Source organism: Lipotes vexillifer, unplaced genomic scaffold (assembly GCF_000442215.2).
Source record: "Lipotes vexillifer unplaced genomic scaffold, Lipotes_vexillifer_v1.1 scaffold1306, whole genome shotgun sequence".
Classification (NCBI taxonomy): domain Eukaryota; kingdom Metazoa; phylum Chordata; class Mammalia; order Artiodactyla; family Lipotidae; genus Lipotes; species Lipotes vexillifer.
Window position 1 is genome coordinate 652316 of NW_006786512.1, and position 14020 is coordinate 666335.

Below are 14020 nucleotides of genomic sequence, written 5' to 3' on the forward strand. Positions count from 1 at the left end.
GACAGAGTGATGTAGGGACACAATTTGGCTGGGGGCAAGCTAATGATGTGGTCTCACTGCTCACTGGTGATGGAGTTTAATGCATCAGCAGCATTAAGCCCTTTTTCCCCTTACGGGCACATGATGGATGAGGTTCACATGCACAGGTCATCCCTGTGGAAATGCCTAGATTTTAATGAAACCAAAAGAATTTTTTTTGTTTTCGGAGTTGGAGTAATCTCTACTGGCCTGAACCTGTCATTGTCCATCAGTAACAGTTGCTGTGACAAGATGAGACAAGGCTTCCCGAGCTCTGGGAGTCGCAGCTCACAGTTGGTCTCCCCTCACCCGATTCTAAGGCCAGCTCCACACAACCCCCATTCTCAGTCCCAGCTGGAGAATGACTGTCATACACACACACACACACACACACACACACACACACACACACACACACACACAGAGTTGACAATTTAAGGAAACAAACAATAAAATCTTGCCGACTGGCCCCTCTCGCCTTCCTGGACCACACTGTGGCCTTGCACACACTGGGTTTGCAGAGCACATCTGGCCTTTAAATGTGTGGCCCAGCCCCTAGCATCAGTCCTCAGTCTTTGATACACAGTGAGTTGTTTTGGTTTTTAAAACTACACACCACCCCAGCCCCAACCCGCAAAATAAACTACCTTGTTCAGCCCTTATGCTGTTGGATTACAGCCTTTTATGGGCATTGTTTTCCCCTATGATCAGCCATTTAAAAGGCTCTGGTATGCGGTGTGACTATAAGGCTGCTTGCCCTTGCCATGGACCAGTTTCCACTCTCCACTTCAAGGTTTCATCAGAGCTTATTCTTAAACATGAGGATGGCCCTTCCAAGTCATCACCTTGCCCCAGGGACCCGCTGTGTGGCTTCCCTGTGCTACATACTAGGGAAGCAAAGTTAAATGAGGTAAAGCATAGGCTAATTGAAATAATCTTTTTATTTTAGAATAGTCTGGCTTAGCAGTCACATCAGCTATATTATTTCTTCACCAGTCTCTCACCATTCTTCCCTACTTCGTGGGTACCCCTCTGCTTGAACCAGTAATCTCAAGAAAGGGTTGTTTTAGCTTAAAGCGAGGACACCTGTTGGGGGAAGGGAGGCAACAGAAGTGAGCCATGAGGCCCTCCCTGGGGCTGGGAGCTTGAGTGAAACCTCAGTGAGAGCATAACAGGAAACATAGTAGCCGAGAAAGGTGTTTATGCTAAAAACTCTAAAAGTGAATTCTTTCCTATTAAATGTTTAAAGGAAAGCAGTTCTTGCTTTTAAGTATATTCCATAAGCCAAAGGAGGTTGAGAAGCTGTTTTCTAGGATAAGTAGGAAGGGAAGTACTTTAAGAGATTTTTAAAGAAAGAGTTCTAGTATAGTAGTAGTGAATCACAGTGTAGACATAGAAGCATTTTTAGGCAGCATCCAGAATTCAATATTAATTTAGAATATGTGAACAGAAACATTTCTCAGAAATTAAATTGTTCCCTCTAAGTTTTCTTTACCCTTCACTTCATATTCTCTAAATTCAAAAATATCAGAAACTCCAAACTGGTAGATCTCTAATCAGTATAGTTTACAAAATCATATTTGTAGCTTTCACCAGGTCTTTTATGTGCTTTGAAAAATCATCTCCTGGGGGAAAAAAGTCTCCTGGCATTACAAAAATCCACTTGAATTCTAAACCCATGTAACCAATTTGTAGCAAATTGCCATAAGCAACTTTTTAGATTTCTAAATCAACACTAGTTCTATTTAATTGGTATTTGCCAGCTATCAAATGTTTAGAACTTAAGCTTCTCATCAGCTGCCACTTAAAGCTCTAAGCTGCCTCTGAATGAATCCAGAGTCTAGTTTGTCTGTGCACATTGTTGTAGAAGATGGCACCAAGCCATTTCAGGAAATTTTATTCTTTATGAGGATCTTTAGTTTGCTATCCTGTTACTGAACTCAGGTTTGGCTTCTTGTCGCTCAGGAATCCAGTTGTGAGAGAGAAGTGTTAGGTAAAAGAAAAGATAGCTTTGTTAAAGAAGCTGGCAATCCTGGGGAGAAGGTGGACTCATATCCCAAAGAACCAACTCCCCAGGTTTTGCTCAGAGATTATGTAGGGAGAAGGGGCTATGTGCTGGAGAGGAGGTAATCTTCTATGTTCAGAGATGACCGTCAGTCCTGTGGTTCCAAGTAGCTGTCAGCTGGGGGCGCCCTGTAGGGTCCTGCTCAGTTTCAACCCTGAGGAAGAATTAGAATGGTATCCATCTAATGCCTCTAATACCATCTAATAGCTCCATCCCTATTTTTATATTTCATAACATCTTTAAAATTTGAGGGAGGAATATAGGCTTATTGTGCATAAACAGACCCTTTTGTTGCCACTGTTGGATGCTTAATTAAGAGAGGTGACCATTCTCAAAAAGATACCAGGTTATATAGATGTAACAAGATTGGGGTTGTGTCCCTATTGATAATTGTTGAAACTTGGTGATGAATAAATGATGGTTCATTATACAATTTTCTCTACTTTTGTTGATTACAAAAATTTTAAAAACATAAGTTAGCAAAGAAATAATTACTTTGTCAAAACACAATCCAGGACTTCCCTGGTGGCGCAGTGGTTAAGAATCCGTCTGCAAATGCAGGGGACATGGGTTTGAGCCCTGGTCTGGGAAGATCCCACATGCCATGGAGCAGCTAAGCCCGTGCACCACAACTACTGAGCCTGCGCTCTAGAGCCACGAGCCACAACTACCGAGCCCATGAGCCACAACTACTGAAGCCCACATGCCTAGAGCCTGTGCTCCACAACAAGAGAAGCCACCACAATGAGAAGCCCGTGCACCGAAACGAAGAGGAGCCCCCGCTCGATGCAACTAGAGAAAGTCCACACGCAGCAACGAAGACCCAACACATAAATAAAAATAAATTTATTTTAAAAAAACCCCACAATCTAGCATTTTCCAGGTTCTGGGAAAAGATCTCCAAGAAACGTCTCTTAAAGCAGTATTCCGTTGCTAAAGGAAAGGATCTCACATCAAAAAGACATCTCACCCGTCCATAGGCTACGTTGACCAAAATGTGTCTGGAAGCAGAATTAGTAATATAAACCCTTGGTTTAATTCTCGCCTCAGTTTATAATGATATTGCTTTCTTTTATGCCCCATAGGTTCGTGTGACGGTGTTTCCCTCAAAGACTGTAGCTCAATATTCAGGAGTACCTTGGTGGATCATCCTAGTGGCTATTCTTGCTGGGATTTTGATGCTTGCTCTATTAGTATTTTTACTATGGAAGGTAAGTCATATCTGGCACTTGAGTTTTGTGATACAAACTTTATTTCAGGTTTTTTAAAAAGTAAATTAACACTGATAGTCTATTTTTTTCATTGCTTCCTTTTCCCAACATTTTACTATGAAACTTTTCCAACATACAGCAAACTTGAGAATTATACAATGAACATCTGAATATCTGTCTAACATTTTGTATTTAAAGGTATATAGTATTTGTACATTACAAGGAGCTTCTTAAGTGTGTAAATTTTGGTGTTTTTCACATATAATTTAGCACGTTTGGTAAATAACAATTTAAAAAATCTTACCCCTATGACCTTTTCTTCATCTAAGATCAAATTCTGAATCTAAGCCAAATTGTTGGGTATCACATTAATCAGAATCTGTATCCTGGTTAATTTCAACTTTCGTAAAGAAATGTTCATGGGGCTTGTTACAGTTGCAGCTAGATTAGGAATAGGAAAGCATGAAATTAATCCCAGAGTAGTTATCATAGCCTATATGAAACATAAGGAAGATCCGGGTTTAATATAATGTTCTTCATTAGAATTTGGTCCTGCAAGTATAATGTAGTATCTTCCACCTGCTTTCTACCAGTAAATAGTCTACATTACAAAAAATGTATGAGATGTTGCATACTTTTGTTGCCAGAGATTATGACCTATAGATTTTGGATTATTCTCAGTGAGTAATGGAGGTTCACAGACCTTTATCAGCCTTTGTCAACAATCACAACTTGTAAAAAAACTCAGTTTGTAATGACTTATTCGGCAGCACAACTTGACATGATGTGAAGAGAGGCTCTTTATGGTCTTTATCCTTTACTCATTAGTCTCACTGCAGAAATACTAATGTTTTGATTACTGTGACATTATGTATGCAGTGTATTACTTTTCTAAAATGCCAAAAATTCTGGGTTTCCAAACACATCTGGTCTAGAGGTTAACAGATTATGAAACTCGACCGACAATATCTAGGATCAAACTATCCTTATCTTTTCCTTGGATCCAAGAGTATAATGGACAAGGGCTTAGGATATTCTCACTTTCAAATGTTGGGCATCTCTTTTTCGCTTTATTTTTCCAAGTAACTTCCTCTTGCCAAGATAATTTTCTGAGATAACTTTCCTGTGTCCTCCAATTGTGTGATTGAAGCTTGGTATCTGCTCATGCCAAGACCCATCCTCCCATGGGATGTTAGCCAGTCCTACCTCTGATGTTTACTTCAGGTAGTAGGTTTGTCTGATGAGCACAGCCAGCCAATATAGGAGATGCTTTGGAAATTATTTTGATATCAAAAACTGAATGCAAGGTTTGATATTTGAGGATGGCCTTCTGCCACTCTCCAGAAGAGGTCACAAGAACAATCTTTTTCAGAGCAGATCTTACTGGCAGTCTCTAATGAGGGTAAGTTGAGAGTTAAGAAACCCAAGCTATATAATCTTGGACAAATCATTTCACCTCCCTGGGGCACTGGTTTGCCTTAGCTGCTTAGTAAGTGGTTTGGACTAGATGATCTCTCTCTCCTTTTTTTTATGTTCTAAAGTATCCGGACTCACAAGTGAACTCTAAAGTAATCAGACAACTTCTACAACCACCCCATGAAAATCATTTTTATTACTTTATGCTTTTCTTTCTGAAACTGAACTGTTTGCTTTTATGTGCTAAAATAATAGACTTTGAGGACCAGAGAGGACTCTGGTTCAGTGGCCTTTAAATTGAGTTTTGCACATCCACGCAGGTGCCAAGACGAAGCTACGCAGGTGGGGCTAGGGGCAGTATCCCCACTTCAACCAGAGCCGTTGTGACTTTATCTGCTTTGAACATAGGGATTCTGCATAGGCTTTTGTTTGAGGGTATAAGAGAAAAGTCCTCCAGCCTGGTCCAGTCACCTTCATCTTGTAAACAAAGATGCTCACGCCCATGGATATTAAGAATGTTGCCAAGTTAGAGGCATAACAAGGACTCTTGGTTTGTGGTTCATTCCTTTTCCCACGATATTTACTAGCACGTGTTACTGAAAGTTGGCTGGGTGTGCTCACTGTATAATAAATTAAATGTCAGAAATAAATATCCAGATAAATAGCCTAGATCAACAGCCTGGATCTTACGCTGCACAGTAAAACTTTCTGTAATAATGGAGATGTTCTGAAGCTGCACTGTCCATTATGGTAATCACTAGTCACATGTGGCTGTTGAGCACTTGGAATATGGCTAGTGCAACGGAGGTATTGACTTTTAATTTAAATTTGAATAGCCTCACGTGGTTAGTAACTACCACATTGTACAAAGCAGATCAAGATTTGTACTTCATGAGTTGCCAGGCTAGGCTGCAGAATTTTCCAGGAGGTCAGAAATTGTTCAATCGAGTTATATATCAAAGGACAGTTCCATGGCCTTATGAACAAGATAAAAGTAAGTAGAAAAAGTTCTCCACAGTTGAATGAGGAAATTATAGTAGAAAGTGGAATTATACCTTTATACTCATTTACAGTGACCTAACCTGAGGAGCACAGGTTCCTACCACTTAAGTGTTACATGGTGGTTCAGAATTTGGGAAAATGACAGCTGTCATTGTTTCATGACAGTGTATTTGAATTTATATTGTGATTTACCCCCACCAAGGCCCCCAAGCAAATGGCATTTATTCCATAAAATTCACTGCGAAGGGCAGAAAAATATTCACAGAATCTCTTTTATTTGGATTTGTGCTAAGCCTTAGAGAATTTATTCTTTAAACTTTGAATCAGTAAACTGTAGATGTCAATCTTTTGCCTATTTTTAGACTCCGTATTCCCTGCAAGAAGAAACCACCCAAAGCTGTAATCAGATGTGTATATATTTTCCCTTTTAGGATGATTTTGGTCCTTAGGATTTGTTACAAATAGAAAAATCAATCAGCTAATGTCATCCATATAAATATTTGACCAGAGACCCATGGTAAGAGAGTTGGGTTAATTGCTGTCACCACGTAGTATAGCGCAGGGGCTGGTCCCTTTTGGTTGATCCATAGTGGTCTCTTTGTAAACAAGCTGTAAGTAGAAAACAGGTTAAAATCTGAGATTTTCTTTTGTTTAGCTTTTATACACAAAACTGTTAACACTGACTAAATACCTTGCTTCCTTGTAGTGTGGTTTCTTCAAGAGAAATAAGAAAGATCATTATGATGCCACATATCACAAGGCTGAGATCCATGCTCAGCCGTCTGATAAAGAGAGGCTTACTTCTGATGCATAGTATTGATCTACTTCTGTAATTGGTAATTGATCAATGTTTTTTAATTGCTAGCTGTGGGACCTGCTATGGTTGTGGTGGCTAACTTTAAAAGCAACAGCTTGCTGTGTGTGTCCCATTAACAGATGTTTCCAAATGTCCACATTGGCTTGCCTTGCTTGGATTTATTTCATTTATTTCACTTGAAAGCTTACAGTTTTTTAAAAAATGCACAAAGAATCTTGCATTGCAGGTGAGTAATTTTGTGTTGTTGTTGTTGTTATTAAACATTACCCACAGCAATGAAGAAAACGGCAATCTATGTACACACAAAAGGAGGCTTTAGACCTCCACAGTAGCCCAGTTTGCCATGTGTTGTTAATCCAGTATGTAGCATCTCACTTGGAATTTCAAAGATGCATAAGAAATCATCCCAGATTTCTTGTCCATTTTGGAATTTCCCACAGATAGAAGGTTGTGTTGACTGCTTCATTAACCTATTGCATGTTGGAAACATTGTGTTTCTCTTGAAGAGAAGCCTTTCTCACTGTCATCTTTTTGATCTCCTTGCTGTGAAGTGATGGGGGAAGGCTTGGAATGCTTTTATTGTTGCTCAGAAATTGTTTTATGCTAGCTAAGCATGCAACTTCCTTTCCCTGCATATCTACCATGGGTCAAAGACCATTGCAACAAACTCTAACTATTGGCGTGATGGACATTATGGTCAACTTCAGAAGACGATTCTTTGCCAAACATGGCCTTCGATATACAAAATTCTAATATAACAATGCTCTGGACAGTTTATTTCAGAACGTTGTAATGGAGTTTGACCTTGTTCCTTGTTCCTAGAGGTGTTTTCAACCTTGGGTCTCAGTTGATTTTAAGTTTGTATTTGGCTTCTCTTATTTGTAAATCCACGAAAATGGGAATGGCAGAGATTCCTTTTTCATTTCTGTGGGCATGAGAGGGTAGAATTACCCCTATAATCCCTTTCCATGGCACCGTCATGATGAATCCCAATTCCATTTCAGTTTTATGTATCACCCTTGATTTCTTCTTTGTTTAAATGGGGCAAGAGCCACATATTGTAACAGATAGGTGTTTTGGCTTTTTTGCAGAAAATAGAAAAGGCCTTAGAACAAAACTTCTTGGTCCATTTTTCCCATTGACTCAGTGATAACTTAGTACATAATTTTATTTTGTCCCATGCCATATTTATAACTTAACATCATTCAAAACAAATGTTCTGTTCCTGTTGATGTCACATAGTAAACACATTAACCAACCATTCTAAGTATCTTCCTCATCCACCTTTTATCTGCATTTTTAAATTAAAAACACATCTTTTTAAAAAATACATATATATTTTATTCACTTAAAAAATTCAATCTGATTTCTAAATTTCCAGATATGTTCTCAATAAAAATCTACTTTGGATCAGATTGAATATTTTTTTAAAGATCAATAAAATATATATTCATTAATAATTTAGATGTAAATGTTGTCTTTTCGCCAAAAAAGAAGAAATTAGGGGATGCTCTGAAATTCAGTCAAGTGATAGTTTCCTCAAATTCCTTGCAGTACATAAATGATTTTATTGCAGGACACAGTTACTGCGTGATTTATTAATGAAACAGCTTAGTTTGGAAGCTCTGTTTGGAAATTACCTTCTAGCTATTGAGAGATAAGCACTGGAGCCTTGGAGGAGAGATTTCTTAAATTGACCCACTTCAAGTAGTAATTTATAAAATATTTGTGACCTGATTTCCATTTTGTTAATGGAAGAGGGCATGAAATAATCTTTGGTGTATGGCCTAGAAAAAACATGTGTTCTTGAAACTAACATGATGTTCTAATAATCTGAAAATTAGATCTTTTACATACAGTATTGTGATTATAAAAAATGGAAGTACTGTTTCATAAGCTCTTCAACTATTAGAGGCAACTAACATTGTTGTAAGGTGGAAGGACAAGATGGGAAAAGGGACTTTTCTTCCAGTTTTACAGCTGTTCTCTTCCGTTTATCCCCACCGGCTGTTATCATTTCTTTTTGACCTATTGGTTCCTTCTTAAAAGAAAACCATGTGTTTTATTCTTTGTCCAAGTCCAGAGTTAGGCATAGGTGAACAGAAAGCTTAGACATTGCCATCTAGTGGACTTGCTCTTGTTGGAATTATTTAATTTGTGCCTGTGTCTTTCTCCCCCCCGCCCCCCCACCATGCTGTAAGGATCCGGAAAGAGGAGCGAGAGATCCAAGATGAAAAATATAATGATAACCTTGAAAAAAAACAGTGGATCACAAGGTGGAATGAAAATGAAAGCTACTCCTAGGGGGACCAAAAAAGCTTCACAGTACCCAAACTGCCTTTTTTTTTCCCCCAACCCAGAAATTCAAATGGATTGAAAAGCCTGTTCAATACCTGAATACAGATTTCAGACAGACTACGCACAGTACAAGCCTACAGTTTTAACTGTGGACATTGTTATGTAGCCTGAGGCTCCTGTTTTGCACGGCCAATTTGAAGGCTGTTGGAATGGATTTTTCTTTAACTGCCTTAATTTAATGTTCCGGGTTGCCTTTGTTTTTGGTGTGACTGACTTACCTGTGCTGGGGAAGGACCTGCCACATCCTCTTGATGGTATAGCTGGAAGAAGCCACCACAACCACTGCGCCAACAGAGTGACCGTCCTGACCTCGGCACCACCTCTGCAAATGTTCTTCTCATAGGACCAGAGAACCTGCAAGTCAACTGTCCTGTGTTACAAGACTATGCCGTCAGGGTAGCTGGGTTCAGTTTAAAGTGCTCCCATAAATTAAGTGTGCAATAGAAGGTGATGCTGCCATCCTGCCATCTTTTTCCATTTCCTAGATATGTGAATAGCTGCTCACACCAAATACACAGAGGTTTAATTCCCCCTTCACTAAAACACACAGGCATAACAGACTTGAATGCCAGTTATACTTATTTGTATATGGTATTTATTTTTCTTTTTTACAAACCATTTTGTTATTGACTAACAGGCCAAAGATTCTCCAGTTTACCCTTCAGGTTGGATTAAGCAATCAGAATTAGAACACGAGAGGTCGTTGGTTGGACCTAAATTATTGACCGCCTAAAGAAGACAGTAATTCTTTATAAATGTATCAGAGTTGTTATACTTTACAGATAAGTTTAAGTTATTAAAACATCTCCCTTCATGGCAGCCCTTACCCCCTCCCTCCAGACCCAAAACATTTAAGAAATAGGATTTAACTGTAAGATGTTTAATTCTTAAAGACAGCAGATAGTTTTTAGTTTAGAGCCCTGTGTGATATTTCTGAATTTCATGCTATAACTTTCAGGAACTCTTGGAAATGATGGGATTGTTTGTTGGACTTTAGTGCAGTTTAGTCACTGCTGAAAGTACTGTATATTCAGGACTTGAAAGAAACGGTGAGTACCTAGGGTGGACCCAAACCGATCCAGCGTAAGACTACTGAATACTTGATACCAAAAGTCAGAACATTGTGGCTTTGACATTTTTAAATGTTATTGGAAGCATTTAATCAGTGAGTTGATGTTCTGTTTTTTGCTTTGTTTCCTGTCTGCATCCCCCAAAAGACTTTGACTACTCTAGAAAAGAACTTTAAATTGTTTAATTTTAAAGATGAAGGGGAGGGAGGAGGAAGATATAATACATTCAATAGAGACTGAATAGATAGGAAAACTAAATTTTAAAAAAATCACTGTAAGTCAAAATGTTAAGTTATATGGGGTGCAACAGCAAACAGGTGCTAATTTGTTTGGCTATAGGGTAAGCAGCATCTCAGAATCTTTTAAAAGAACAAAATACAGCTACGTGTGCCATTGTTGCTTTGGAGTTTTAATTTTTTTTTTTTCTTTTCAGAAATGTTATGCCCTTAAGATACTAGTTGTCCTTTGGAATTTTCAAAACAAAAATAGTTTTATAAGTGATATTTTGTTTACAAAGATCTCTCTAAAACAGGTCATAACAGTGTTTAAAATCTCAGTTTCTTGCTTAGGTAACTTGCAATCTAGTGCACTGGCGTATAGGTTGCTCAGAAGCTGATATTTTGAAAGTGTTTATAGACCTTTGTTATAAAAATGAATGTCCTAAAAGGTGGGGGGGGGGCGGGTACAAGGGTGGTTCAACAACAAAAGAAGCAAGAATGTAGTGGTGTTTAAATTTATAGTTGTTAAAAATGTCATCTCAAGTCAAGTCACTGGTCTGCATTTGATACATTTTTATACTAACTAGCATTGTAAAATTATTTCATGATTAGAAAAATACCTGTGGATATTTGTATAAAAGTGTGAAATAAATTTTTTTATGAAAGTGTTCATTGCTTAGTAACACAGCATTGTATATGTGAAATTATAAATAATGTGAATTGCCTTTCTTTTTATTTCATCAAACTAAACTGTAAAGTTTTTCGTGTTTTTATTTATATGGGACACTAAGAATAATCTCACATCAGCCAAAGATATTAGTGCCGCCCCCCAAAATGCAATGTATATGTGATTGATGGGTTTTTTTCCCCCTTTTGGCTCTACTGTTCAGTTGAGGATATTTTCAAAAGAAAATGATCTTAAAGGTGGTTTGTTCAAGATACCTACAAATTGGGAGATGTCTGTATGTGTTGATTCATTTGCTTCAAAGGCTTATGATGCGTCATTTAGCAATGATACCATGGCATGAAGCGAAAAGTTCTTATGGCTAAGTTGCTTTCTTCTTAGAACACACTTTGGATGTGAGAGCAGGCCAGCTGTGACATGACTCATCATACTGGTCACCAAGGACTGATTTGGCAGAATTGACAGGTCAGAAAATATTTTCTTCACCAATGGATTTCGTTTAAATTTAAGCAATTTTATGAAACTTCTCTAGCTGGATTATCACAATTTAATAAATATAAGGTATGTATATAGCGCCCAGACAATATAGCATGCCCTGGCCTGAATAAATTTCCAATCTAAAATGTATTATATGCCCAGGCTCTTAGGTAATAGTTTTCCATTGTACTTGGTGTAACGTGTTAAGTCTTAGCTTTCTTAGTTCTTGGAAGATCAGACAGATGTTATCACCCAAAGAAATGAGTGATTGGCACTTTTTAATGATAGGCCAGTGGCTGTGACCCTTTGTTAGCCACAGTCCTATGGGTATACCCAGTTTAAATCACTGCAATAATGTATAATCAACATAACTGTTAAGAGTGTCAGTAACTGTGGTTTGGCTAGGGCTATGGCATAAATGCTCTTGGCTGGAGGTCATGGCAGTGCTTTATATGACTCCTGTGATTCTACTCGCTTCTCCCCCTCTCATAAAATACAGGGACGCCTAGGAGTGATAGTGGTATTATTACAGGGGATCCTTGGACCCGTCTGCAAACACTGACGTGTCATTGCCACAACCTCGCAGTGCGTCATGCACAGTCATGGCTTATGTTATGCCCTTGTGGTTCAGAATATTCTAGAATGTGGGGTAGATGTCGGTGGCGAATGCTTTAAGTTGTCCAGACCAGGGAAGTAAGGATAAGTTCTAGCCTTCTACCCTAAATGAAAACATCTTAATAAGAAGCTCATCTCTAGTACCCTAGCCCACAGAAGGACAATGTGGGCAGACAGGCTGGGACTGACGGACTGTTTTGTTTTAAAGGAGGAAAGAGTTGAATGCTGTAGGTGGCTGGGGTTCAACACAATCACATGAGAAAACAGGAATGTGGAAGCGTTGTTTGATTAGCTTGGGTAGCATGAAGTAAATGATTAAAGGCAGTTCCTCGAGACCAAAGGATGGGTGGTCCATCCTTTGGTTGGACTTCCGTGGTCCAACCACGTGCACTGAGCTTCAAAGAGATGGAGAAAATGAACTGAAGAATGATTTCAGAAGAGTGGCTATTGCAAAGAAGCTAGTGGGCATCTGTTCCTCCACTAGTTCCTGATTATGGTCAAATGGCGAGTAACAGTTTTCTTTCTCTTGTACCTTAAAAAACAGGTTTTGCTGACTCTGACCCAGCTGTTAGATTGTGAGAGTGCTGTGTGCTAGTGGCTGAGGCCAGGTCTGCAGAGGTGTCACCAACAGACCCATGTAGGAGGGAAGTGTTAAAAGGGATTCCTGGTTAAATCCTCTATGGGTAAGTGAACTGTAAAACACAAGTCAGAGTGAGAAAACTTGTCTAGCACAGTGCAAGGTAGACCAGGCACCACGCAGGGAAAAGCTAACCGGGTAATGGTCGATGGCTATACTGGAATGAAGGAAAACAAGTGCGATTTTTGTAGCAGTCAGCAAAGCTTAAGTGCCTCAATCTCTTTGCCTTGACCCTGGAGCATCTCTCTGTCAGGCTGCCTGTGCCGGGGTCATGGAAATAAGCAGAGACATATCGTATTAGCAGAGGTTAGATAATATTTCTCACACACTATTCATCCTTCGAGAACATCCCCAAGAAATCTCAAACTACAGGGGCAGAGTGTGCTTCTTTTACTATCTCGAAGCCTAGCAGATAAGTATTCAGTTCAACAATAACCAGTAGATAGATTTAAGTGAGATTTAAGATTCTGTTATTGTCACTGTAACAGATCCTGTGATTGTAATATGGAGATGGTTAGGTGTGGTTTCATCATTTTTTTCCCAATTAGAAATAAAATTTCTAGGATGGTACTAGGCTCTGGGGATACACATACAAATAAGACATGGGCTCTGACCTTTTATTGGAAGCTTATCTAAAATAACAGATGGTACTGACGAACACAGGTAAATTTACATAAGTAGCAGATTAAAAATTTTGCATCAAGGTATCAACAGTTGGCACATAAGGTCAGTACCTGGTCCTGCGTGGGTAGAACTTGCCTCCAGAACAAACCCCATTCCTGGAAAATTGGAAGTAGTCATCCTCAATCTGGGCTGCCTATTTGAATTCCTAAGAAACATTTTTTAAAAGTCCCAGTGGCCAGACCTCATGTTAGACTGACTTTATCAGAATCTCTGAGGGTGGCACCCCAGGCATTAGTGCTATTTAAGGCTCCCCAGGTGACACAAAGTGTAGCTCAGGTTGACAGCTGCTATAGAGGTCGTTGGATGGCCTGAATATTTATGGCAAGGGGTCTGCCCTCTATGTGGAAATGCCTTATCTCTGTGTATGGTGCTTCCAAGTAATGAGAGCTTGGAAGCTAGAGGCATATTTGCCATAAAGTAGGAGGCGATTGAACAAGAGTGAGGTTGCAGTCAGACTGCCAGGGTATGAATTAGCTTCCTCTCTTAGAAATATAATCCTGGTGAGTGACTGACATGTCTGTGCCCCAGTTTCTCCATTTGTAAAGTAAGATTGATATTAGTACCTATCTCGTGGATTTTTATAAGGAATAAATGATTTGATCAGAAAGTGCTCACTAAATGTTAGCTTTTTTTTTGCGGTACGCGGGCCTCTCACTGTCGCGGCCTCTCCCGTTGCGGAGCACAGGCTCCGGACGCGCAGGCTCAGCGGCCATGGCTCACGGGCCCAGCCGCTCCGCGGCATGTGGG

The 14020-nt window shown here is 39.3% G+C and overlaps 1 protein-coding gene across 1 annotated transcript in view; it reads left to right on the forward strand.

Moving 5' to 3' along the window:
- The window catches only part of ITGA6 (integrin subunit alpha 6), a 74873-nt gene extending 66040 nt beyond the window's left edge, over nt 1-8833 (forward strand). Inside the window, exons 24-26 of the mRNA XM_007458840.1 lie at nt 3169-3294; nt 6419-6452; nt 8706-8833. Coding sequence (XP_007458902.1) covers nt 3169-3294; nt 6419-6452; nt 8706-8833 — 288 coding nt within the window. The remainder of the gene's footprint in view (nt 1-3168; nt 3295-6418; nt 6453-8705) is intronic.
- Nucleotides 8834-14020: the final 5187 nt, after the last annotated feature.